The sequence below is a fragment of the Mercenaria mercenaria genome, chromosome 12, assembly GCF_021730395.1.
Source record: "Mercenaria mercenaria strain notata chromosome 12, MADL_Memer_1, whole genome shotgun sequence".
Taxonomy (NCBI): domain Eukaryota; kingdom Metazoa; phylum Mollusca; class Bivalvia; order Venerida; family Veneridae; genus Mercenaria; species Mercenaria mercenaria.
Genome location: NC_069372.1, coordinates 25686729 through 25714284, shown reverse-complemented (window position 1 = coordinate 25714284; position 27556 = coordinate 25686729). Strand labels below are relative to the sequence as shown.

Sequence of the window (27556 nt, the reverse complement as noted above, 5' to 3'; positions counted from 1 at the left end):
CAAAATGCTTCCGGATTGAAGGATAAAGTTGATCTTACTTTAACATAAATCACGTACTTGGAATAAAATCAAAATGTCTTAAAGGGGATTAACGCTTATCAGATTTTAACCCATGATATTCAAGTTTTACAGTTGTAAACTGACATGTCATACAACAGTTAATCACGTTGAAGTATATTATTATTTTTTTAAGAATGTATAGTTATATATAGTAATACCATTAAAAGAGACAAAGAATAATTATTTTTAAAAAATGTACTGTTATACTCTGTCCTTATAGGGTCATAACTAGATCACGCCAAGCGTTAAATACTATCGGTTATTTTAACGGTTGGGTTGTAAAGAAATGCGAAACAAGAAAAGAAGAATGATATTTTTTTTTTGCACTGAACAACCGTACCATTAGCCATTCAGATTATATAGCATATTAAACAGTAGAATATTTACTTAATGTCAAATACATTACAGCTCAGAGGATAAGTAAACTTCAATGTTTGTTATCTATATAATAACATTACCACTAAGCATGTTTTCAGTAGTTTATTCCCCAGTGAAAATATTTCAAAGTTATTCTGTGTGTGTATTTAAAGGTAACCTTTTCTACGCTCTGGTCCTAACATTATGGGAAGCAATAATATCCCATTTTTACGCTCTGGTCCCTGGCATAAGGGAAGCAATAATTTCCCATTTCTACGCTCTGATCCTTGACATAAGGGAAACAATAATTTCCCATTTTTACGCTCTGGTCCCTGACATAAGGGAAGCAATAATTTCCCATTTCTACGCCCTGGTCCCTGACATAAGGGAAGCAATAATTTCCCATTTCTACGCTCTGATCCTGACATAAGGGAAGCAATATTTTTTCAAACTTAATATTATACACACCCAGTAAACATCTTTCTGACAAGGGAATGGATTTGACAGAAATTCGACAGAAAACAGTACATGGGAAACTGTATATGGGAAACTATACATGGTTTATTGTAGTAGTATTTTCTGTCATTATTCTCGGTCGTGTGTTAAATAATACATGGACGTTAATTAAATAAACGTCTACTGTAGTCGAAGTCTTTTTTTGACTCTTCTCAAACCCACTGTTGTTGGGATCGCTGAACATTGTGGTCCTATTTCCCTGTCTTTTAACCTGCCCTGACGTTCCGGCATGAAAAGGGAAAATTTAAGTGATGCGTCGCAAGTTGCTACGAATATATCTGGGCTGTAACTTGGAAATCGCACTAAGCCTTTGAAAATTAGCGTTTATATGTTTTTTTAATTGCACAACATAGTCATTTGTATGAAAACATGATTAAGTCTTCAACTGACGAAATGCCGAGTTTAAAACGTTGCTTTATTCATTTAGTATATATTTAACAACTTTTGATAATTTTAGCTCACGTACTGTCATTTTGTCTGTATTGAAAAATAGACGAAATTGATGTGTTTTACCCAAAACAAACAGAGCGAAAAGAATGCATATTTTAAATCACAGATATTTGATATACTACACGCATACCAACTATACTAAGCAGGTCATGTTTACCTTTTAATGGCATATTTTGTTAGTGTCAACATATTTACAACAAAATTCTGCAACGATCGAGTTAACATTCTTTTAAAATATAACGTCTTTCATCTTTTAAGACCGACCGAATTCCCTTAAACATTCTTTAAACTTGTAAGGATACCCCAGCTCTGAAACCATACCCATTGCTGAAGCAAAACAAGTGCAATACAAATACTTATGTGTTGAAATGAGTATCTAAACAGTCAATGAAAAAAACATAACGTAAGTCCAAAACGTTTACATAGAGGATAAATTTTATGAATAACTTTTCATACTGAATATATTAAACGAGTTGAATAAAATAATAAATTATTAATTTTATTCAACGAGTTTAATAAATTCAATGTGGAAAATCACAAATGTAATATTCTTTTTGGTCACATGATAGCCTTTCCTGCTAAAACATAAAAAAAGCTTCTTTCTTGAACTATTACAAACAAGTCTATTTGATCAACGTCTCCGACACTTTAAACAACGTCGACGTCAAAGCTTTTTACACTAAGTGTATTATCAAATTTATGTAATGGCTTTATTACACTGCCGCGACGACATACATGTACTATGATGTAGAAATATATGGAACGTCCATATGATGAATCGTTTATCGTGTTTCTGCACAGGTCATGACGCATGTTTTATGTGAAAAACTCTTGTTTGGAGGTGTGTGTCGAAGGTGTGTCTGTATGGTCCAATAGTTGTTGGAGGAAAACGTTGACCCACCTGTATCCTTTACTAACAATACGGCCACCGGCGAATAATGATAATTGTTATTATTATTCTGTCTAAATACATTTCCAGACATGGTACCAATATAGAATGTGCATAGAGGCACATATAATGTAGAGCGTTTTATGCCAACTCGTTTGCATTCAACATGCATTTTTGAATTTATGTTTTTTCCCAAACCTTCCGAGGAATTTGACTTAATTTTCGTCGAAACAAAGAACCCAAAATCTCCCTATTACCCATTTAAAATAGTTTGCCATACAGACTAATGTTCCTTTCAAGAAAATAAATCGACAGAGTGCACGAAGTTAACCAAATGCAAAAAAATGTTTACCAGTTAATGGAGGTTGCTGCAGATGACAAATCACTTCGGGTCGTTGGAGCATAATAAAGTAAAGGTGTGTTCGTAACTACTAATTCAAACTTCTTCAGATGCATCTGTTAAATGTTTGATTATTTTTGTATTAAAGTTCACCATTGAACTGACACTGAAAGTATTTGACTTTAATGTTTAGATGGGTCATTGAACCACCAGTAATAAAGGCGTCCGTAAGCTCCAATGGCAACTGCTAAAAACAGTTTGGTTATTTCTTTTTATTATAAATCGTCCTTGAACTTGAAATTAATCTTAAGTCAGATATAGGTGGGACGCAGCCTCCTGTCACAAAACTTCCGAATTTGCTTTGGCTTTTCCCGCCTTTGAAATTGCACGTGGCATGAAACTCTTCAATGAAGAGGCAGTCGGATTTAAAGACTGCCTCTTAATTGTAACAACCTCTCAAAAGCGACCATGATAACTCTTTAGTTCTGACGCCGAAGTATTTCAGTACATACATTATAGCTTCGGCAAATAATAGTTTTAAAATTATTTATTTTGACACGAGTACCTGCTGGTTATGTCTTCTGGTACAGATACAGAGCGATCTGACAGGGGGAAAGGCTAGAACAGAGAGAGAAATCCATTAGATAAAGGCATGCCCGGCTACCTTAGCCTAGCTCTTTGCGAATATACAGTCTGTTTCCTTAAAGTACCCAATAGCACCGACACACGCGAAGCCGTCACCTGGGAAGAACCAGTACTTGCCCCTTAGTTAGGTCGGGGACATTCAATTCAATAGCAACTCAGAATTTTTTGAGTGCCTGGACAGAGATTCAAACCTCGGACTTCTGGATTACAGCCAGACGTGTTACCACTAGACCAGCGGTCCAATAAAAACTATTTATTTACCCGTATGTAAATCCATGTTTGCCATTTTATACTTCCACACCCCCCCCCCCCCCCCCCCCCCCACACACCAAAAAAAAAAAGAGTAGCCGCAAATGGGCCTCGTGGATATAAGGGTAAAGTCAGATCAACTTCCTTCCATACAACAAACAACAACAAAAAAGGTCAAAGCTTCATCCAGTTAGACATTGAACAGTTATGATGAGCAGAACTCGTGAGCTTGGCAAAGAATGTCAATGTGTCCAAATAGCCGCTGCAAAATCCTTTTCTAACCAAACTGTTGAACTGTTGTGATGACTTCGGCCTTTGCGCTGTCTGTACTTATAAAAGTAAAAAAAAACCTCACTTACCCGTAGACCAAATACACAAATGTGTAGCAAATATGTAAAACAAACACACTTTCTAATTAAAAGTCTCATGCAATTGTTGGCTTTCTTTATTTTTTTTCGGTTGTTGCTGGGTTTCTAAATGTAACATATATAATTTTAATACAAACTTCTGTGTATTAACCGGCTTTTGCAATGTCTTTTTCAAATTATCTTAATATAAGTTATCAACAAAAAACGTTTTAAACAAGTACGTCTTTTGAAGTAAATTTGACCCAAAAAAAAACACACAGTTGGTTAGTCAAGAATTCTGAAAAATAGAGATATATGAAAATCATTTTTATTCCGTAGACGAATTCGCGTATTCGCGCTAAACCATGCTCGAAATTTAAACCGCCTATTATATTTTTTAATTTATTTTCATTTATAAATGAAAATGCGGAATTTAATGCCGCGCAAACTGTACTTTTATGCGTTTTGCCGAAATTTCATCAGCGATTTAATGATTTAATATACTGCATCGTTTATAAGAGAATTGAAAACAAAGATCTAATTTGATTTTCTCTATTTTCAAGTACTGATAACCACTGCATTGTTTCGTCAATTATTTATTGACGATTTATAGTTTATGTTAAATTTATACATCGTCGTATTGAATAAAATTTCACGTTGTTATTTATAAGCATATTTTCAGGACAACGTCGTAAATCAAAACTTGTCAAAACTGATAAACTGATAAACCTTGACCTTTTTCTGTTGTTGTTTTGTTTCAAGGAATTAGGTTAATCTATGTTTTACCGGCGCTGGACGTTAATTAACAGAAAGGACATAATAGTTAATTCATGAGGTCCATTTACGGTCATTTTCGGGGTAAAATATTAGCAACATGTACTCTCTCATATTAATTATTGTATAGTTTTATGCATGCTAAACATGCAATTTATTAGCAAATTTATTTGGTAAACTAGCAAACAAGCTGACGTTTAATATTATTTTAATTAAAGCCGATGTCTACAGACAATTAACTTGTACATACCATGTATTATATTGTCAGTATATACTTGAATATTGGTTGCATGTGCGGATGGGAATATTCTATTCGAGTGGTTCTGTTTATGCAGTATCGGGACGTTGAATTAACAGGATGTCGAGTTTTCGGGACCGTCGAGTTATCGGGACCGTCGAATTATCGAGACTGTATAATTACCGCCATAACAGATAAAGATAACTGCTCCTTCAACTAGTGACTGATAATTTTTCTTGCAATCTTTATTCTTCAAAAAAAAAAAAATAAATAAATAAATAAATAAACAAATTAAAACACCGTTTTCGTCAGTTGTATTTAAACATTAATTCGTAATTGTAATGCATTAAGATGTCATTTACAGCACAAAAGTCCACCTACGCCCCAGTGTTGAGTTTTATAAGTACCGGTGAAAAAAAAACCTAGAAACTCCAGCCCGAAATGCAAGAAATACAATATTATATATCATATGTATACGACTTCTCAAACAGACTATGTTAGGGGTTACTAGCTGTCCGGTGATTTGCATTATAGCCATTCTAGCGGGGTGGTCACATTATAGGGACAGTCTTATTATTGAGCCACTTCCATGGAAGTACAATTTTTAAAGGTGGCAAAGTTGTGCGGCCTAATGGACAGAAGTTTGCGTCCAGGCTATAATTATGAAACTAAAAAATATCAATTTTTAGTATAAGGATGTTAACAACAATCTCAAAACTTGAATTTATGCGTCTGCTTCAAATCTCATTGGTAGTTACGTACACACCTTTTTATGTATGATTTAATGATCCAAATAATCTTTTTTTTTCATTTAGATATCAATCACCCTAAAATGGGCGTTTAACGTTTGGATAACTTTTATGAGTATTAGTAGACGAACACACTTTCTGCACTTATTCAATAAATAGACAATGTTAAAAAATATATAGGTTATTCGTTTTACATGTTATATTGAATGGATGTGTTCACTTGTTACTATAATAAGAAAAAAAAAACAAAAAAAACAAACAAATATATATAAAAAAATAAATTATTAACATACGCGTTACCAGTTTGCGATTGACCTTTCTGGCTATCTGTGTGTTTCTCTGTGTGTCAGTTAGTCTGATTGTCTCTCAGTCTGTCTGCCCCTGTTTGTTTTTCTGTCTGTCTGTCTGTCTGTCTGTCGTTTGACGGTATATCCTGCCTGTCTGTCTGTCTTTCTAACTATCTGTCTAGATACTTCTAGCTATTACATTTACGCTATTATTTTGACAATAAGAATGCAAAACGAGTAACATAAATACAAAATTTAACATCATATACGTATAATTTAATAACACATACGAACAAGAAGAACGTTATACAATATAACATCGTTTATCCTGCCATACTTCAAAATAAATAATTTTTAAAACTTTTTTTTGTAAACACACATCCGTATACCTGCTTACTCAGGGAAAATACCAAGGACAAAGTAATCATAAATAATCGTATATTTATTTGTATTTTTTACCCTCATATCAGTGATGTAGGTGACCTTCAATGTCTTGTTTGTCAATTTGTTTTGTTGGCTCAAATATCGGACAGAAAAAAGTCAACACTGTTTTCGTATATCCATTGGTTCATACAGACACACCTTAGACACACACCTCCAAACACATTTTCCCATAAAGCCCAAGCTGCTGACTGATCTTCAAAGGAAAACCGATAAAATATTCATGCTTTGGAAGTTGTGTAAATGTATAATACAAACGTAAGGCTGGTGATTTCCATTGATAGACTTCTTTTATACCATAGAAACTACGGAAGAGCATTACTGCCAAGTGTATGTTATTTATTAACTCGAAAACACAAAAACACGCCATTAAATATATTGACAAGTTTTATTTAAGTTTGAACATAAATGGAGATGTATTGATCAACGATAAAAAGCTGTAAATTTGATTTTAAAAGGCTTTAATTTTCTTTTTGCCCTGTCAGTGTTTAATATGTAACTTTGCACCTGCATTCAGCTGGTTTAAACAGCCCAGACAAAAGCGGTACATGTGTATTAACAAAGTTAAGGCAAATTGAATAATTGTCGGTCTTAGTTCTAAACGTTGATGAAACTGGGCCCTGTACAAAGGTTTATATTCATCACAAAACACAAAAATTACGTTATTCACATTATATTTAGAGTTACATTGAACATTCTGCGTACATAATTTTTTATTCATATAGACTCATAATGCCTTTGTTTATAATTCGACTGCCATATTTTTCGTTATGAACATAAGGTATATTCATTTCTTGTTACATCCTATTTTCGATAATTAAATTGGTTTCTCTGATATTTGTCAAAGATTTGAATATTGATTAACACAATAGGACGTTTTATTGAACTCACTGTTTTTCTTAATTACCTCCCTTTATGGATCTAATTGAATAAGTTCATGTGCAGTAATGAAAGTAGTGTATTTCTGACCATGTAATTATGCATAACATCTATTTGAGAAGCTGATGCATCTGATTTTTACATAAATATTAGAGCCTCGTGGAGCTTCAACTAATTGTAAACGAAAAATGTTGACAAATACTTAACTAACAGTAAAAAGGTGACAACTTCCTTGATTTTGTCTATCGGATAGACTTACAATGTCTGTTGAGATCAAATAATCTGTAATAATGTTAATTTCTTTCTTCATACTGACACGGTGATGTTTTCTCAGAAAACCATTTTCTCTCTAAGATAAGAGATATTATAGATTTTTCTGGAAAGTGCTATCAAAGAGGTCTTTATGGTAGCGATATTTGTTTTGAAGGACTCTAACGACTGATGCCAGTCTATCTTTAGTTTATTGAACTCTTATCATGCTGGACACGACTGATTCTGCCTTTGCGACCAGTGTAGATCATGATCAGCCTGCACTTTCCGCGCAGTCTGATCATGATCTACACTGTTCGCCATTCAGTCCGTATCTTCTTGGTAAACAACCCTTTTAACAGTTTAAACTAATGGTACTGTCCAAATTGAAAGATGGACAAGTTCATGATGGAAATTTAGCAAGGGTGAATAGATAGTACCTGAGTTTCTTAGAATAATCTTAAAGCAATATAATTGAGATATTGAGACTTTAGGAAAAACTGACGCTTATATTACCTATAATGCAAAAGTTGTTTAAAAAACACAAATATTCTGTGTTTAACTTTGATGAAAAAAGTGGCGCAAAACATTCGTTATGAAGAACGCGCTGAAATTCAAACTGTCGACCCCTTATACAACATATCCAGACCAGCATTCCCTTTCTGACTGCAAACGTACCGAGCGGACATTTTTAGCGGACAACCCCGTCATTTAACCACGAGTGTACTGATTTACTACTAGCTCAAGGATTTTGTTTTCTAGATTTAAAGGTTTTAACTTTATTTATGATTAGAGTACTGATCAGAGTAATGATCTGCATTATATAAGTTGGCAGTGAGATTTTTCAACCTCCCAGCATGGGCCTGGGACACTGTAAGGCGTTACTTTAAACGGGACTGGCTCGTTCATACTTTCTTTCTATCTTTCTTTCCTTTATTTATTTCTTTCTCTCGTACTTTCTTCCTTTATCTCCCTCGCTATATTACTTTGAGGTTCGTTCGTTCCTTCCTTCCTTTTTTCTTTCTTTCTCTTTCTTTCTTTGTTTGTTTGTTTGTTTGTTTGTTTCTTTCTTTCTTTCTTTTTCTTATCATTCATTTGTTCGTTCTTTCTTTCTTGTTTTCTTTCAGTTCATTCTTTCTTTCACAGCAGAACGACTTCTTAATCTTTGAATAATACGACTATATAAGTATTAGGAATGTCCTTGTTTTTGGTTTGTAGACATATCAGAACGTATCCACTGAATTGTTTAACCCAAAGGCTTTAAATATGTCACCTTGTTAAGCGTGACGCGAATTTGTATATACTTGCTACTGTAACATGAGATTAACTTCTTAATGGGACTATTTGTATGGCACTAGGTCATTTGGTATTAATACGCGATCATGCTTTGATTCCATGACAGATTAAAACCAGATATCCCAATTATAAAGTATTGCCAGATGTTTATATAGATATTAATATAAAGATTTAATCACTTTAAAAAAGCCAGACTTTTTTCATTCTAAATCAAATTGTAAGTTACAGAGTCTAGAGTGTAGTGCTGTTTAGTTTATACAAAATTTATTTTAGCTGAATTGTAGTGAAATCTTTAAGCTTATTTGAACCGCTCTCTAGTCCGCTTCCTAGTTTCATTTGAGAAGTCGTGGTCGTAACCCCAAATGGGCTCGGCCTCACGACTCCCGGGTTTAGCGGCCGACACGACATCTTTATCACTAGAACACCGCTCTCCTTTGTTAAGATGTTATTTGCTATAAACATGTCAGCCGAAAACAAACAAGGGAAATTAAAAACAAACGTTCATATATTCAGCACGAGGCAGTGAAGGACCAAGATTTCTGTAAAATACCATCTTACTTTTGTTTTTTCTAATCACAGATCTTCAGTTGCATTGGAGTAGAAAAACGAATACATAATTACGTTCCTTAATATCATTATTAAAAAAAATAAAAATGTATATCAGAAAACATTTCTTATTTTAGATTTTACATTGTAAGTCAAACATTTACCCATATGGCTGGATTTTACCGCATTTTTACATGTTTGCTGGATTAAACACTACATCCTTTAAAAATGGTAGAAGTAGCAAAAACGCCGCAGGGGCCTGGATATAAAACTGAATGGAATCTAAACGAGCAATGTATTGCACAGCGTACAAGAATGAGTAACCTGTTAGAAACAATATTCTTGCTGCGTATACAGTTCCAAACATATCATAGACTGTAGTGAATATAGGTTGTCATAAATATGTTATTATAGATAATATGTAACAGATGCCTTTATTGAAGCGGCGTAAGAAATATAGTGCTCGAGAAGTGGATACTTAAAGTTCCATTTGGTGTTTCATTTCACAGTCATAAAGGGAGGTAATCAAAACAATGGATTCAGTAAAGGGGGGTAATCAAAACAATCAATGATTTTTTTCTACAGTATTGATCAAATATTCAAACCAAAGACAAATTAACGAGAAAACAATTATCGAAAATAGGATTTAACAAGAAAATGATATATTAAGTGTTCTCAACAAAAAAATGTCACAACCACAGGCTCATGAAAAGCCACATTTTATCGAATATTTAAATAAATACCGGACTTAACTTGATATGATAAATGAGACATTTAAACTGACTTTGACCAAAGTAATGCATATACCCCGAAGCAGATAATGGTATTTAAAGTTTAATTAAAGAAATATATTAAGCCTTTGGTTATACATAAATTAAATAACATTTACATGTAATTTGAGAGTATCATATTCTAAAGCCTGTGTTATTTAGATTTAATTGAAAAAAGGTTGACTTTAAATCAAATTTGGAAGCACGATACTTAAATTTGATTTTTTAAGGTTCCATAAGGCTTTAAATTTTATGTCAAAAACAGATGAAACAGCAACCCAAATAGATATTACGCATAATTATATGGATAGAAAGGCACTATATTATTAATACTTCATATGAACTTTTAGAATTAAAGCCATATAAAGGGAGATAATAAAGAACAATAGACTCAATAAATCTTTCTTCTGCGTTACCAGTATTCAGACCTTTGGCAGATATTAGAGAAAACAATTATCAGAAATAAGATTTAACTAACAAGAAATTAATATAGTTTATGTTTATAACGGAATATGTGCAGCCACGTTGTGAAAAAAGGGCATTATGAACCTTTAAAAATGATATGATGTTATTTCGTAAGGTCTGAGAATATACACCTCGAAGTATTTTGTAATACTTGGACTTGGTATACTAAAACCTTAACTTATTTCAAAAATTGTTGGTAAATGTTTTTCGTATTGTTGTATGTTCTGCCCTGATTATTGCTTTAAACTGATTATTTTACCTACAAAAGGTTATTATGCAAATTGGCCGACTTGATTCTTTATGTAACATGTGCCTAAGTGTGTATAATTAAACCATTAATTTTGAATGCGTTGATTGCTAGATATACATCAATATGCTGAGGAGAATTGATTGCATCTTAGGTTTACCGGTCCTCAGGTTCTTTTTTTGTTTGTTTTTGTTTAAAAAGTAGGAGAATGAGACTGCAATAATAAAATACGGTGTTCCGTAAGGACCATCTTCGGTCTGTAGATCGAAAAGGGCGATATACTACGATAATACGATGGCGTGTAATCATAATATATTGAGTATCTTTACTCTTGTTTATCTTCACAATAATTTACTTCAATTTTTACGTTTTTAACCAAGGTCTTCGTGGTCGCACTGGATAAGTATTTCATCTCTCATGATCAAATCCACGTCAGTGTTGAATTTCAAGCAATTAACATGTTTAAGGAAGCCATTCTGCTAGTTTTTCTGAAGGTCGAGATCTTCAGAGGTTCACGAAATACATGCATGTTATATTGTGCAATTGATATTAATAGGAAATGATGACGTCATGTGATTCGCTCATGTGACTTCCACTGCCGTTATCTTCAAGCTTAATCAGTTTAGATTACTTTTTAAACAAAAACTTGAATCCTGTTTTCGTATTAATTTCAACCCTGTAGGGGCATAAATTATTTATTTTCGAAGTACTTTAAGGCGATGAGATGTATTCACAGCTTTATTTTGTTCATTTTAGTTTTTATATCCGTTTGCGGTCTCAAAATTCGTGGAAATGATTTAATCAAAATTTTATGAGTTGCACTTGTAGGACGATTACGCAACATTTTGCAATATTTTTTTTTCTCTATTACGTATTGGTATATATCTGTTATTAATTGATAAAAGCAAGTTCAGTCATTGCACCAGTTTAATTATATAACTGAGCTTAACAAAACTTCGCAGGTCACTTTTGAGGTTAGTGAATAACTGACGCATGCGTATTATGCACAAGTCGTCTACAGATTTTATTGATTTTTTCCTTTAAATTTTCAGGTAGCAAAATGTGCCTACGCAGTGATAATCATCGGCGTGTTTTGGGTGATGGAAGTGATGCCAATTGCTGTGACGTCACTGATACCTATTTTTATTTTCCCAATCCTTGGTATTATGCCGTCAAGTGAAGTTTGTGTCAACTATGCAAATGTAAGTACTGGTATTTAAAGTTTAGAATTTAATGCCAGAGGTCAGAGGTCATTCCTTCACTTGCATGCCTCGATAAAAACCTGAAACTGCAACCAAACTTCGTTAACTCGAACTCGGATAATTCGCACACCACCCTTCTCTCGAACTTGTCGTCAGATCCCGGAAAAAATCCCTGTATAATGAATTGTGTTCGATAACTCGAACAACCGATTACTCGAACAAATTTTGCTGGTCCCGTCGAGTTCGAGTTACGGAATGAAAGATATTGAAAGATATTGATAGGAAAAAGTCCATCAAAATTCAGTGTTCTAGCTAAGGAGTGAGTGTCTGTGGCGGAGATATGCAAATTACGTTTAGTTTAACTGTATGGATTTGAGCTTAGCTAGGAAGATCTACAGCGCCTTTACTAATCTAGACCCGGAAACTTTGTTGAGCCAGATATAACACTTTTATGAAGCATAATTAGAATATAACTTTCTTGCGTGGATATAGAGACGAACAGATAAAAATAATGTTGTTTTATGTACTTGCTAAGCTGTCAGGACAGTGCCATATGAAAATTTATATGTTTAAAGCACGCTGTAATTTACGATTATCATACATATGTATGAGTTAGGTCGGGTTTTATTTGTAACAGAGATACATCTTTTAAGTGTATTAAGCAGAAGAAATAAAACGTCTCTGAACTGTGACTACAGTTATTTATTCTTTGATACCATCGCATAATTATGTAAAGGCATGCAGTTACAAAATGAAATTGAGATCGTTTACTTGCCATTTTTTTAAATTATCCTGATGTCACCGTTGACATTATAACCATCTTTAGGCTTATTTAAACCAGCGTATGTCATGATAAAGAACGAATTTACTTCAGCACTTAAATAAAACTTATACTCCCTTCAATATCTTATGAATGCAATGTTCGCTTTATTTTTTTCGACAAGAATTACCGAACCTTTGATTTAAAAATGATTAAATTAAAAAAAGCACCTGTTTTCATCCTAAAACATACCAAAATGAAAAAAGTATATTATATTAAAGTTCTTTTATTCTTAATCTTTTTTTTTTCGGATAGCTTATCAGTAAAGTCATACTTTAGGTTACAGTTTGGCATTATCCATCTGTACATCTGTACTGCTGAACTTGTTGGTGTAATTACTGTCATATACTATAGCTTGAGACACTGAACTTTCCCAGCACGTCGAAAACATTAAGGTTATAAAAACTACAGCATTCTTTTTGTAACATTACAAAGTCATTCCTGTCATTTCTTTGTGTCTGTTACATTTTCTATTAGAAACACATGTTCTTCTCCCGTAATAACAACTGTTAGTTTTGCACAACAATATCAAAACTAGAACAGGTCAACGTTATTGAACTTTTTGTACTAAACGCGACTGCTGATAAACCTTATTTGAAAAATCGATAATCTTGTAACTTTGATCGTTATCTTCCGTAAATTTACGTCTATCTCCGAAATTTAGCGTGGGTATGATGGTATTGCTTGTTCTGTGTTAGGGCCGCAAGTGAAAAAATGCATATACTAGTACCCATCCAATAAAACCAACATGTCAAACAAACAAAAATGACATTTAAGCATTGGTCATTTATATACATGTATTATGTATTTATCGGGACAAAATTTCTTTTAATTGTGAGATTTCCAGAAGGAAATATCCGCTTCGAATTATAATTTGTATTAAGTATTGCATTTAGTTTTACAATGACCTAGTGCACTATATATATATTGGGACTGCAAACATAAAACTTCTACATTTTCTTAACAAATGTGAGACGGTTTAAAATTTATTGCGATGTCGTTCAAAAGAAATTCTCGTATATTTTGTATTTTAAATAGAACTATTATTCTATATAAAGAATACTTTGTGGTACTTAAATATTAATGGTACTTATGGCTTCATAAATTAGTTCGATTATTTTGCGTCTTTTTGCGTCAACGTTCAAATTTAAATTATTATCTCTATCGCAGTGCGCGCGATCATTTAAAGCTTTATTAATGGTTTGTTTTGTTTTGATACAATTATTAAATTGATATTGATAAAATTGCCGGCCTAAGAAGTACAGATCTGAACTTATTGATGAGTTAGAGCCAGAAGGTCTCCTGTACATAGAAATGAAGAATGCACTTACTACCTTCTGGCACTAACCCCTCGAAATATATATATTTTTTAGAAATTTTCTATCTTCTTTGACTTGCATTCTTCAAAATTTCCCCATATCAAACCAGTTACGGAAAGTCAAAGCGATGTGATTCTGCTAATAAACCGAATGATTATATAGTATTACCTAAAATTTTACTAAAAAGCCACTGTCTTCTCGCCATTTCTGAAGGTAGTGTACTCGTAATTGCATTTAGCAATTCCCGTGGTATTCCGTATTCTTTTTTTTTTTCAATCAGGAAACACTAAACTTTATTGTTCCTTCTTCTCTTGAGAACATTAAGAATCGGTAAGTCACACTTGACTGAGCAACTGACTTTGAAAACTGTTGTCATTACAAGCTGGCCAAGCAAACACCGTGACCTTAGAAATAACCTCTGAATTGAGGTGACTCTCTGACTGAACGCGCTCCGCGGATTACATATTACCAAACCCGAGGATGAAAAAAGTGGCGTTGTTGAAACATGCCAAACATCTTATTTGCCACAAAGGTTAATATACGTCGTTACATTCGAATGCATGGTCAATATGTGAAAACAAACCCCATTGCGACCCTCTCATTGTGCGCAACAAATTCACGCATCGAATGCCCGGATGTCACACTCACGAGATTTAGGACAGATACTACTAAATTACAGCCATGAATAACTTGATCAATGACCACTTAGTTTGTTGTGTGCGAGGACGTAGACTGTTAGCGCATCAAATCACTGCATTAGGACGTTAAACAGAAACAAATAAAGCGAATATATGTCAATAAGGTAGAATGTTCTTGTCCTTTCGTCCAATCCTGGGGTTCCACACAATGATGAGACATTGCAACCAAAATTTTACAAGATGATCATTATATATTTATATAGATGTGTCCTAGAAGGAACTTTGGCTATGCTTTAACTTGTTTTAGCGTCTGGAAAATAAACATAGGAAATCGCTGTTTCTAAAAAGAGGGGACCAAGCAGCGTTCTATTTAGAAAACCCACTGCTCTATTTTTAGACCTTTTTTCACAGGGAAACCCCAAATATAATTCCTGGTTGAAAGCGAACCATCCATTGGACCGCAAAGGTAGCGTTGACCAATCATTGGAGTTTTAATATTTTCCTCCTTAATTGGATTTTGTTTTCCGGCTTCTCCTGTTACACTGATGCAAAATAACCGGACACAATATTTGGCTTTGAGGCATAGCTCCAATGCTGCAATGAATCATGTTGCAAATATATGTTCTCCAATTAAAATATAATGTATCTCTAGACATAGTTCATTAAAATTTCAGACAGACATTCTATAAACTGCAATTTAGGAAGTTTAATAAGAACATTTTCAAGTGCGGTGCATTGAAATGTATTTCTATTTAATCATAAGTTAATAGAATTTGACAGTTTGCGTGTCTATATTACATTCATTTTAATTAAGAACAGTACAGATTTATGCAAGTTTGGATGTACATGTAAAATACATTGGCAATACGTACACCTTGCAAGCTGCTTTCAAAATATGCAAGTGTACGATAGAATATGTGTCAAATATTCTTGGTCTGTATATCACTACGCTGATAAAAGCGACTCTCTCGTACAGTGTTGGTAAAATTGTCACGCGGAGTCTTGCACAAGAGAAACAAGGAGTGAAACTGAGCATGCGCAGATCAATTAGAGGTCCGTGAGTATGTTGCTTCTCTAGGGCCATCGTTATTTCGTAAGGTCGATATTACGGTAACACGATGCGAAGACGCGAAGATACGATTTCACTTTCTCATCGTGTTTTTGCATTGTCGTATCGTGCCATCGTCCCTTCGACCCTAAGAACTTTATTACTAAAGTGCGTTATTGCACTTTCATTTTTTGCACTGTAATATCGTAATTTCGCCGTTAGTCTTAATATGCAGCAAAAACACGGAAACACGTTGCGAAAGTGAAGTATTGATATCGCTTCTTCGCATCGTGTTTTGGCATTTTCGCAACGTACAGTTGAAACGCGATACCTCGAACTCGCTTAGCTCCAAATTATGGCTATCTAGAAGATATTCCCGCAAACACGTGCACAAAATACCACTTTAAGTCGAATTCCGGTAATCTCGGAGTAATTACGTTCGATCTTTTGGAATTCCAGATAACGAGTTTCAATTATATGGGCAAAACGATATCTACAAGCTGTACGGATGATATTGGGCTAGAGATGGCTAGATATCATATGAGCCCAATAATGTCTGAGGTTTAATGCCGGTCTTCACGTTTTCTTGTCAATGTCAGATATATATTGACACTATTTTCACTCAATTTATAGGCGAGTAGCTTTAAGAATTATTACATGAAAATATGAAATGTCACAAGAAAATAAATAGTTATGCGAGCTCATGCGTTGCTTATAAAGGATGTGAAAATGCCAAGCTAACGACAGTTTAGTCATTGGCATTTTGTGCTGTCTTTTATGCTAAAATATTACTGGTTGGTTTACAAAGTCTACTACAAGAGTTTTCGAAAATGCAAGGAAATATATAACTTTATAGATATCCAGTGGTAGTGATAGAAACTTTTTGAGTTATAAATATATCTTTAATTATTCTAACTGCCATACCTTGTGCTCCAGTGAAGAGGCAATATGATAAGTATTAGATAAGAACCATAACTTCGTCTTGAACGATTGTATATAGAGAGTTACCTTCCTTTAAAAAGATTTTGTAGCTTTCATCTTATTTTGTTAGGATATACAAAACAAGTTCAGATTGTGGCATGAAATGGAAAAAAAAATAATCTGTTACATCTGCTGTCATGGTAACCAAGGGAAGCAGTTTTGTCATCTAGATCGTTCTCGCGAGTATTTTAATCTGTATCGATTAACGAGCAATTCAACAATATTGTATTGAAGACAAAAAAAACACTTAAATCACCTTTAATTAACTCATTATAAAAATTACATTTTATTACAGGAAAGTGTATAGAACAGTGTACACAAATATATATTGTAATGTCACAAAAACGTGGCACTGCACTGTAGTGTACTTTACTGTACTGTATTATACTGTACAGAAAGATGCTTTGCTTAGGTTTGCTGAAATGTACTTAACTGTACTGAACTGTCCTATAGTGTAGTGTAGTGCATTGTCTTGTACTGCGCTGCACTTTACTGCATTACAACTCCACTGTATGGTTTAATGCACTGCACTGTACTATACTGTATTATATCACTATATAACTAAATATTTAAAAATGTTAGCCGCAAGTAACATTCAAATTCTAGCCTGACAATTTTGTTTCGCGTTGAATCTCTTTAGGCAAGTCTTTATATGAGCCGCACCATGAGAAAACCAACATAGTGCGTTTGCGACCAGCATGGATCCCGACCAGACTGCGCGGATAGACCAGCCTGCGCATCCGCGCAGTCTGGTCGGGATCCATGCTGTCCGCTAACAGTTTCTCTAATTGCAATAGGCTTTGAAAGCGAACAGCATGGATCCTGACCAGACTGCGCGGATGCGCAGGCTGGTCTGGATCCATGCTTGTCGCAAATGTACTATGTTGGTTTTTCTCATGGTGCGGCTCATATTAGACAAAATATGTTACACTTAAGACCTACAGAACGTATTTGGCAATGGTCCTAAATGTGTCTTCTTTTTAACCAAATAACTGTCATAATGAAAGAGCTTCCATTGATTATAGACACAATGATGACGTCAATGGCTCGTGCAGGCTGCTACTCTATCGTCAATGAATTAAACCAGTTATTTCATCTACTCAAAGCATATTGCTGTTTCCCATTATGACTTTCTATAGTTTTTGTATTTCTTGTCTTACTTGATTACTTGTCTTACTTCTGCTACGCAATTATAGCAAAATAAAAGCGCCAACATACTAAATCACGCACTTGTTAATACTTAATTAGCTCAATATAATGTGTACTTGCCGAATTGTGTTATGCAAGGACAACACAGTCACACCTGTAACAAAGATCACTTGTTAACAGGGACTACCTGGCTCTAACGACCACACAATTACATTCCGATTTCAATACTTGAAGTATATTTAAATCTTTAAATAAAGAACACCTGTAAAGATAGTCGGCGTTTCGTTTTTTCAAAAGGGGGTCCTTCGGGACAGGGTTGAACGAGTTTTTGTTAGTTCTTCACATAAAGAAAACGGGCAATTAGGTATTTTTTGCAGATTTCTTAAGAGATGCTATTTCAAATTTTGCCGAGTTGTAAATGAGCCAGTGCTCTACTCTGATCAGTGTGCGGAAAATGATAGGTTACGTGTTTCCAGCGCAATAAAAGTAGATTAAAAATTGACTGAATTTTGTTATTAGTTCTTCCTGTATTTTTAAAAAGAAAATATGGATTAACTAGTAATTATGTCTCCCCCAGGAGACATATTGTTTTTGCCCTGTCCGTCCGTCCGTCCGTCCGTCCGTACGTCACACTTCATTTCCGAGCAATAACTGGAGAACCATTTGACCAAGAACCTTCAAACTTAATAGGGTTGTAGGGCTGCTGGAGTAGACGACCCCTATTGTTTTTGGGGTTACTCCATCAAAGGTCAAGGTCACAGGGGCCTGAACATTGAAAACCATTTCCGATCAATAACTAGAGAACCACTTGACCCAGAATGTTGAAACTTCATAGGATGATTGGTCATGAAGAGTAGATGACTCCTATTGATCTTGGGATCACTCCGTCAAAGGTCAAGGTCACAGGGGCCTGAACATTGAAAACCATTTCCGATCAATAACTAGAGAACCACTTGACCCAGAATGTTGAAACTTCATAGGATGATTGGTCATGAAGAGTAGATGACCCCTATCGATTTAGGGTCACTCCGTCAAAGGTCAAGGTCACAGGGGCCTGAACATTGAAAACCATTTCCAATCAATAACTAGAGAACCACATGACCCAGAATGTTGAAACTTGATAGGATGATTGGTCATAAAGAGTAGATGACCCTTATTGATTATGGGATCACTCTGTCAAAGGTCAGGGTCACAGGGGCCTGAACATTGAAAACCATTTCTGATCAATATCTAGAGAACCACTTGACACATAATGTTGAAACTTCATAGGATGATTGTATATGCAAAGTAGATGACCCCTATCGATTATGGGGTCACTCCATTAAAGGTCAAGGTCACAGGGGCCTGAACATTGAAAACCATTTCCAGTCAGTAGCTTGAGAACCACTTGACCCAGAATCTTGAAACTTAATAGGATGATTGGTCATAAAGAGTAGATGACCCCTAACGATTTTGGGGTCACTCTGTGAAAGGTCAAGGTCACAGGGGCCCGGACATTGAAAACCATTTCCGGTCAGTATCTTGAGAACCACTTGACCCAGAATGATGAAACTTCATAGGATGATTGTTCATGCAGAGTAAATGACCCTTATTGTTTTTGGGGTCACTCCGTTAAAGGTCAAGGTCACAGGGGCCTGAACATTGATAACCAGATCCGATCAATAACTTGAGAACCACTTGACCCAGAATGTTGAAACTTCATAGGATGATTGAACATGCAGAGTAGATGACCCCTATTGATTTTGGGGTCAGTCTATTAAAGGTCATGGTCACAGTGGCCTGTTCATGTAAAATCATTTTTTGGAAATAACTTGAGAACCACTTGACCTACAATGTTGAAACTTAATAGGATGATTGGACATGCAGAGTAGATGACCCCTATTTATTTTGAGGTCACTTGATCAAAGGTCAAGGTCACAGGAGCCTGAACAGTGACTTGAGAAGCACTAGGCCACGAGTGTTGAAATTTAGCGGGATGACTGGACATGCGAAGTAGATGATCCCTATTGCAGCCAACCATCAGTGTCTCTTTGACGTTCGCTCCTGACCCCTATTGACTTCTTGCCTATAGCACTTTGCATGAGGGGAGACATGCGCTCTTTTACAAAAGCATTTTCTAGTTCAGATTTATTTTTCAATTAAACGAGTGCTTGTAAAATCAGACGATCTTGCGTGCAACGGAGGCAGAATTACACGACAAAAACTGTTAATTAAAATGCCATCAGTCATTCTTTGAAAAACTCTGTGAAAAATTATGTAAATAACATGTCGGCATTTACAAGTTACATAAATGTGTCTACCTGTCAACCACATTAAAGAGGAACTTCTATATTTTAAAGCAGTATGAATTTCAAAAAAAAGTTCATAAAATTAATTAATGCATGTAAATGTGTTAAATATACACCAATCAACGATAAATGAAAATTCGGTCATTTGTATAATAAAGGTTGTCCTTGGCAAATTGGCATTCGCTTGTCTGTAATGTCGGAACATATTTGTGGTAGCACTGTATTATTTGCATGAAGAGATATTTGTATTGTCTGAAATTATTTCTTTAAGTATTCCTTCGAAGTGTAGAATGCATATAGTGTAGAATATATAGATGGTGGATGAGACTGTTCATGAAAGTTATGAATACCATCCCCCCCCCCCACCACCCCGACTAGGAATGACCCTCAGAATGATCCCAAAGGACTAGGAATGACTCCAAGAATCATCCCAAAGGACCAAAAATAATACCAAACCTGAGTGCCAAGTACGCTGAAGTCTTGACACTCTTAATTTAAAAGTTATGTCTTGCAAAAGATTGTTTAGTCTGTAGCCCAATTAGACTTGCACGTGTAGTTCACAGACAGAAATATAATTTTCATCACATACTAATTACAGGTAGGAGCCAAGGAAACGAATGTTCCGTGTCGTTCGTAGTTATTTTTACCTTCTGGCAGTAACTTCCCTCTGCCTGACATTTAACTAAAATATTTTATTTCTCTAAGAGGGGCGAATGCAAAAGAATTAAGTGTTGTCTGGGCGGAGCAGATAAATTTCTTTCGATTTCATGCCCAGAATCCTGTTATATTTTATTTTGCTAAGACATCCCGACAATTTATAAAAAATACCCCCCCCCCTCACCCCACGACTTACACATTTTTTTACATTTTCAGGACACGCTTATGTTATTTATGGGCAGTTTGGTCGTGGCTGCTGCGGTCGAAAGATGGAATCTACACAAAAGGATCGCACTCAGGGCTCTCACATTAGTAGGACCGGAACCCAGATGGTAAGACATTGCAATAACCGTAAACCAGTATCGATTGTTGCAAAGGGTAATTTCTAAAAAAAATAAGGGGGAGTGCTTTTGTTTCTTTATATTCTGGTATGACCTAAAGAGTGGAATAATATATATTTTTGCCTTGGCAGAAACTGTTCTTACCTCAAAATACGTTTTCTAGAAGCAGTTATATATATGTAGCAATTAAGTAATTGTGATTAAAAGCCATACACTTGCGTTCATAGTGTATAATATGTTCTGTCTAGACGTGAGTGAAATATAATTAATATGGTAAATGTAATACTATCCTGAATTGGTTAGTCATTTCGCCTATCATTATATGAGTGTCAAATGAAATATTTCATAAAGTAGTGTGTATCATCAAAGTAACTAGAAACTGTGCTCGCCGTGAGTCTACCTAAACATTGGTGGCCGCGAACTGGCGATTGTCAGTTTCCGTGCTAGTTCGTATATTCTCGTAATCAGTTTCAGTATTCTCTAGCCGTCGCAGCGTATCCGAGCACGTGGCTTTCCGTAACAACCGGAGAATGTCGTAATTAATAGCGGAAACTGTATAATCAACGGAAATTGCCGATTGTCATGTACGGTCTGTTTACAAAAGATGACAATGTTAACATGCCAATATGGCCAATGGAATGCGTCATTCCCAACTATGAATTTTGTATCCGAAATACCGTATGGAAGAAACATTTTCATTCACTGAATGTGTTAAGAAAAAATGTCCGTTTATGTTGGTACCGCGTCCTTGTCGATCTCCATGAAACACTTAATAGATCCGTGATAAAATATATGATTATATTTAATAGTTGAAATCATTTGTAAATATCAAAGGACTACAACCTTCCGTTCTGCCTGTTATTGCGGGGGAGCGGGAGGGTGGGGGTGGCATTTTCAGCTATTTTGTTTGATATTTTAACATATTAAAACAACGGTATTGTTTATTTCTTAAGGAGATGTTGTTGGCTCAAGGATTTTTTTTGAGTCGGCTAAACGATGAAATCGTTTTGACGAGTCCTTGCTATCCAGCGATTCTCTAAGTCTAATGGACCAATAACACAGTGAAGGATGTAGTTCATTAGATTTCTCAAACTTCAAACAGTTTCACTGCATGAAGAAGTTAAGTTGTGTCATTCCTTTGCTATGACCAATATACGATGTAATCTGTCATATTTATGACTTGTAATTGTGCAATTCTCGAATGTAATCATTAAGCATAAATGTGCATTTTAAGAATTGCGCAGGCTTACAAAGCTTGGGTAACATCCAGCGAAAGACAAAAAAAAGTTCCAGCAGGTTCCAGATAAGATGCGTATTAGCGTAAGTTACGTATAGAAATAATACAATACGCATGTCTAATAATTTCTAAGCGTATAAAACGTATATAAAATTACAGAAACGCACACAATGCTTTTTCAAAAACAAAATCTGAATCGTCTGGATGCGTTAGGTAACATAGCCGATCAGCCTTAATTCTCCCACATTGAACGTAAACACGCATCGTATGATTTCTATAAACTTTGCGTGGGTTGAATTTTGCAGTCAGTAAACGGATAAATTATCGGAAGAAGAAGCTCTTACTGGTTTGTTTAGTTACTACTGATATTAAAAATGATTTTAATTCTTATTTTTCGAGAAATAAACAAATCGGCGAAACATTAAATTGTATTTTCTTGTAGTTTTTGAAATTGAAAGTAGATCGTCTATGTTTGGCGAAACGAAACAACTTTTTTATGAAAAGATTTAAGTAAGAGGTAATTTAACCGTAAACTTCAATGTCAGATACTGCCAATTGCTGCTAAATGTCTTCGTATCATCTAAATTTGTAAAATATATTGTTCAAACTGGAGAAAAGTGTAATCGTATCCGGATATAATATTTTGGGTAAATATCGAGCTGTGTTATGAAATTTTAAGAAAAAAAACTAAAAACAAACTGAAACTGGTAGACTATACTGTCAGTACATCAATCATTAGCCGTCTCTGGCCATTCAGGCCTTTGATTTTATTTTTGATACACTACAAAAAATAAGACTAATTGTCAAGCATTTAAGTTTAATAAATACTGTTTTTCAGGTTAATGTTGGGAGTTATGTTGCCGACATGGTTTTTGTCAATGTGGATGTCAAATACAGCAACCACAGCGATGATGATACCGATTCTGAATGCAATACTGACACAGATCAGGGAGGTCAAGCAGAAAGGTACTAAAAATATAGACAATATAATAAAATCATGTGAAATAAGAAACATTTCTTTAAAACTAATAAAAAAAAAAACACACACACACACACACACACAAAAAAAAAAGAATGCTTCAGACTAGATGACTAGATCTACTAGTATCGGTGGTCTGGATTTTCGAAATTTATCTTCTCCTGTACATGCAATTAGGTCAAAAGTGCGTGACGTCATACTTCATTCGTCCTTCACCTTAATGTCATGTTCGGAAGTAACTCTTTGTTAATGGTTTGGTTTCAGCTGGATCACGCTTAAGTGACAGGCTTAGGGTGATTGAAATACGTTTGCAAAACTTAATCTAGTCGCACATATCAACCATGTCTTAGTATAATAAATTTTCCCTATATATCCCAGATAGAGTATTTGTACTCTCGTTTAAGAGTTATCTTCGCGACCAAAGCGACACGCGAATCAAGGCGACACGCGATTTAAAAACTCTTGTAAATAATGAAAAGCATTATTTACAATAGTATTTACAATTCTTAATAACGTCAAAAAGTCTGATGCTTATCGAATCACGAAATTAATTTGACGCGAAATTTATCAAATGTACAGTATATGGGTCTCTTAAAGTATAGGTTGTTTCACTTAATGTGACATATGTATTTCAAAATGTGCGAGAAAATGTCATCTAGTATATTTTTATATTGTACGTGTTAATTAATTAGTGACCTCCGTCTGTATACCATATCATTAAATTAAATGTAAAAAATGCTAGGTCACTTAATTAGTGTTTTGTGTCAACCGCATTCTTTTTATGTCTTTGCCTAATTGTTTTTGTCCGATTTATGCAGTCCAACCACCCACTCGCCAACATCAGTTGGCCGTTTGCGTAGTGTCATCACGGTGGTCAATTTATATTAGAGCTCCAAAAATGTTGAATACAAGTTTCAGCACCCAGTGACTGAGAGAATGCAGCAGTACTCAAGAAATATCATGGATGCTATATTCTATGTATTTTACACGTCCATTTGATCGAAAATGAGGCTTGATACAGTCAAACTTTCTGGAAAGACCACGTCTATTAAGAGATCATTTGCATCGAGAAGCCACTTTTTCATTTCCGTTCTGTGTTGTTAAAGAATAAATTATGTTGTATTGAGAAACCAGTTGTGTCCAAAACACCAGCTTTGCCATTTCTTTAGGTGGTCTCTTAATGCAGGTTTTACTGTATTTTTATTTTGCGAAATGTTTGCCGGAAATACTTAAATTCACTGATCCTGTGTAGTGATTATGTCTGGTCCCTTGAGATCACGGTCTCCATTCAAATGACGCTGTACACATGTATTTTGTTCCCTTTCTAATGTAAGTTATCCTAAAATCACACGTGTTCAAGGCATTTTGTCTCGGTATAGGCACATTTTTTTTCAGTTGTCACCTCTTGAAATGCTTTAAGATTTGCAGAGTTAATGTTTATTTATTTACTTAAAGTTCACGAAGACAAAAGACGAGACAGTTACGATGAAACGACCTGTCTGCAAGAAACTCATAATGGGCATATCCCTCAGGAACATCCCAAGCGCGAGGTCAAGGTCATGTTGGAGATGGACAACATTCTAGAACCGGGACATCCTGTCACGTGAGAATCTATTTTTAGAAAATTAATGTGTAAGATTTACCCGGAAACAACAGATATGTCTTGCCTACCGAATATTTGAATAACTATTGGTGGAAGGTTTTATTTACCTAAAACTAAAAATTATTTTCTATGTATAGCAAACATGTTGGAGTGAAAATGTAATAATTTGGTGAACTGAAGTCTGGCTTTAACGATAATTTGATAAAGATATGGTAAAGATATGCAATTTTGCTATGCAGTTAGCCCTCTCAAAAATATATGCCAATTTTTCCATTCCGTTAAAGGAAATGAAAACTACAGATGTATTATGTACATGCACTCAGAATTCAGTAATATATGTCAGTGCTTTTAGGATCTTACAGGCAAAGTTGCCTTGGAATAAAGAAGTATCCTGCTAATGAAAAATTGAAATAGGCTCGTGCCGTCTAAATATTTCATTGCAATTTTCTCTTTCATATTTTCAAGAAGACTATCAAATTATTAGATGTAGCGATAACTGTAAGTTAGATAATATTCCCTCGGATTTTAGAAGACAAATTACTAGGTCGGAAATGTTGTTATACTTGACTTATTTAGCATATCCAACTTATCATGACATAAATCAAGATTTATCTCCCCTAAGCTTCAAGTATATTCGACAGTAAATTGAATTACAGACGCGCTTTCATTTTAACTACACAGCTTTTCGTTCGAAACCGCTACTTAATGTTGCAATTTATAAAATGGAACCGTTTATAAGAAGAATTTTAGGTTATCCATCGATTTCTTGAACAATGTAGCTGAATATTTAATCGTTTCAGGCTTCTAGCTGAAAGCTCTAGGTAAAACTCAGTTTATCCAAGAACATAGTTGCTCACTGTGGAATTGCGATAATTATCTAATGGTTTTGTTCTGAAATAAATGAATAATTTTTGTTTGAAATATGATTTAAACAATTATTGTCTGAGTAACGCAATCTTTTGATAGGTTTCTTCACCTAACACGTTTTGCACTTGTATCCTTGTAAAACTCACATAATATGAGCCGCGCCATAAGAAAACCAACATAGTGGCTTTGCGACCAGCATGGATCCAGACCAGCCTGCGCATCCGCGCAGTCTGGTCAGGATCATGCTGTCGTTTAGCTATGCATTAGAGAAATGTTAGCGACGCATGGATCCTGGCTGTTGGTCCCTGTGGCGCAATGCCACTATGTGTTTTTCGGTGGTCATATTATTTAGCAATATAATTCATCGTTTGTTATTGGCGGAATTAAACATTTGTATTTAAAGAGATATTAATAGTTCGTAAAGAATGATGTAATATGTAATAGTAGCATGATTTCATTAGTCGCAGTGCAATAATTTCTACTAAATTGCAGGTTGGTCTGGATCCATGCTGGTCGCATCTTGAAGCCACTATGTTGGTTTTCTCATGGTGCGGCTCATTATTATATTTTATGCAAATAATTTAATTCATTTCCGTTTGTTTCATTTGTGCACTGGATAACTTAAAACTATTTTGATATTTAAAGAGATAAATTTAGATGAGTTCAGTAAAGAATGATGTTAATATGTAATAGTAAGCATTGAGTTTTGCCCATTTTGAAGGTCGGCAGTGCAAAATATGAGTTGCTATTTGAAAAATTTAAACTTAAAAGGTAATAGTTTATATCTTTTTTTTTTTAAAAAAAAAGTTATAGATAATATATTATCCAAGTATGTAGTGGGTGAATTGGTTTGTGTATGTGCATGTGCATGTATGTGACAATTACGGTGAAAGAAAACAACTTTATATAATATTGACATTTTAACATCAGAAGGGTTTGTATTTTTATGTTCAAATTTTGCAATATTTTTTATTATATTCTTTTCAGTTTACAAGTGCCTGTTGAACAAGAAAGGTAACACAAATTAATGTATAGAAGAATTTCTATCCTCTTCATGCCACTGGGATTTTCACTAGTTTGGTTCTCAGGTACAAGTTAAATATTTAAGGTGATTTCAGGCACGATGTTAAATATTTAAGGTTGTTTTGCAAGATTGCTACAGCAGATAATCGCTAGAACTCCGCGACTTGCGGAGTAACCAACAAAAAAGTTGATACGTTGAAATATGCCAACGTGTGTCATAAAATCATTTTAAACGTGTACCAACTACATATAACTAATACATTTTTGATAGCAAATAGATTAGATGAGTTTGAAATCTTTGAGATAGGTAATTTACATACACATATTCTATTTCATTTTTTTACTGTTGGCGATAATAATTTCTTTGAGGTCGCCTTTATTTGAACTGGTTAATGTTCCAAATTTTTAAATCACCTATGGTACGCTGCCTTACATATATATTGTTGTTGTTTTTTTTTCTATCAGTTTTTCTCGCCTAATATTCGCTGCCAGCATTAAAAAAAAATTAACAAAAAATTCGACCTTATTTACCATTTTGTTTCATTCAGACGTCTAGTGCTACCTTAAAAATTTGATTTATTGCGAAGTCAGTTTACAGCTAAGTATTGTC

The 27556-nt window shown here is 34.6% G+C and overlaps 1 protein-coding gene across 11 annotated transcripts in view; it reads left to right on the top strand.

Annotated features, from left to right (window-relative positions):
• The window catches only part of LOC123533728 (solute carrier family 13 member 2-like), a 103636-nt gene that overhangs the window by 50360 nt on the left and 25720 nt on the right, over positions 1-27556 (top strand). For 8 of the 11 annotated variants that reach the window (XM_045315536.2, XM_045315535.2, XM_045315533.2 and 5 more), the window contains exons 2-7: positions 11847-11996; positions 21113-21228; positions 23313-23440; positions 24909-25056; positions 25857-25877; positions 26911-26937. In XM_045315536.2, coding sequence (XP_045171471.2) covers positions 11847-11996; positions 21113-21228; positions 23313-23440; positions 24909-25056; positions 25857-25877; positions 26911-26937 — 590 coding nt within the window. The remainder of the gene's footprint in view (positions 1-11846; positions 11997-21112; positions 21229-23312; positions 23441-24908; positions 25057-25856; positions 25878-26910; positions 26938-27556) is intronic. The other 3 variants (XM_045315540.2, XM_045315537.2, XM_045315538.2) reach the window with 2 other exon arrangements.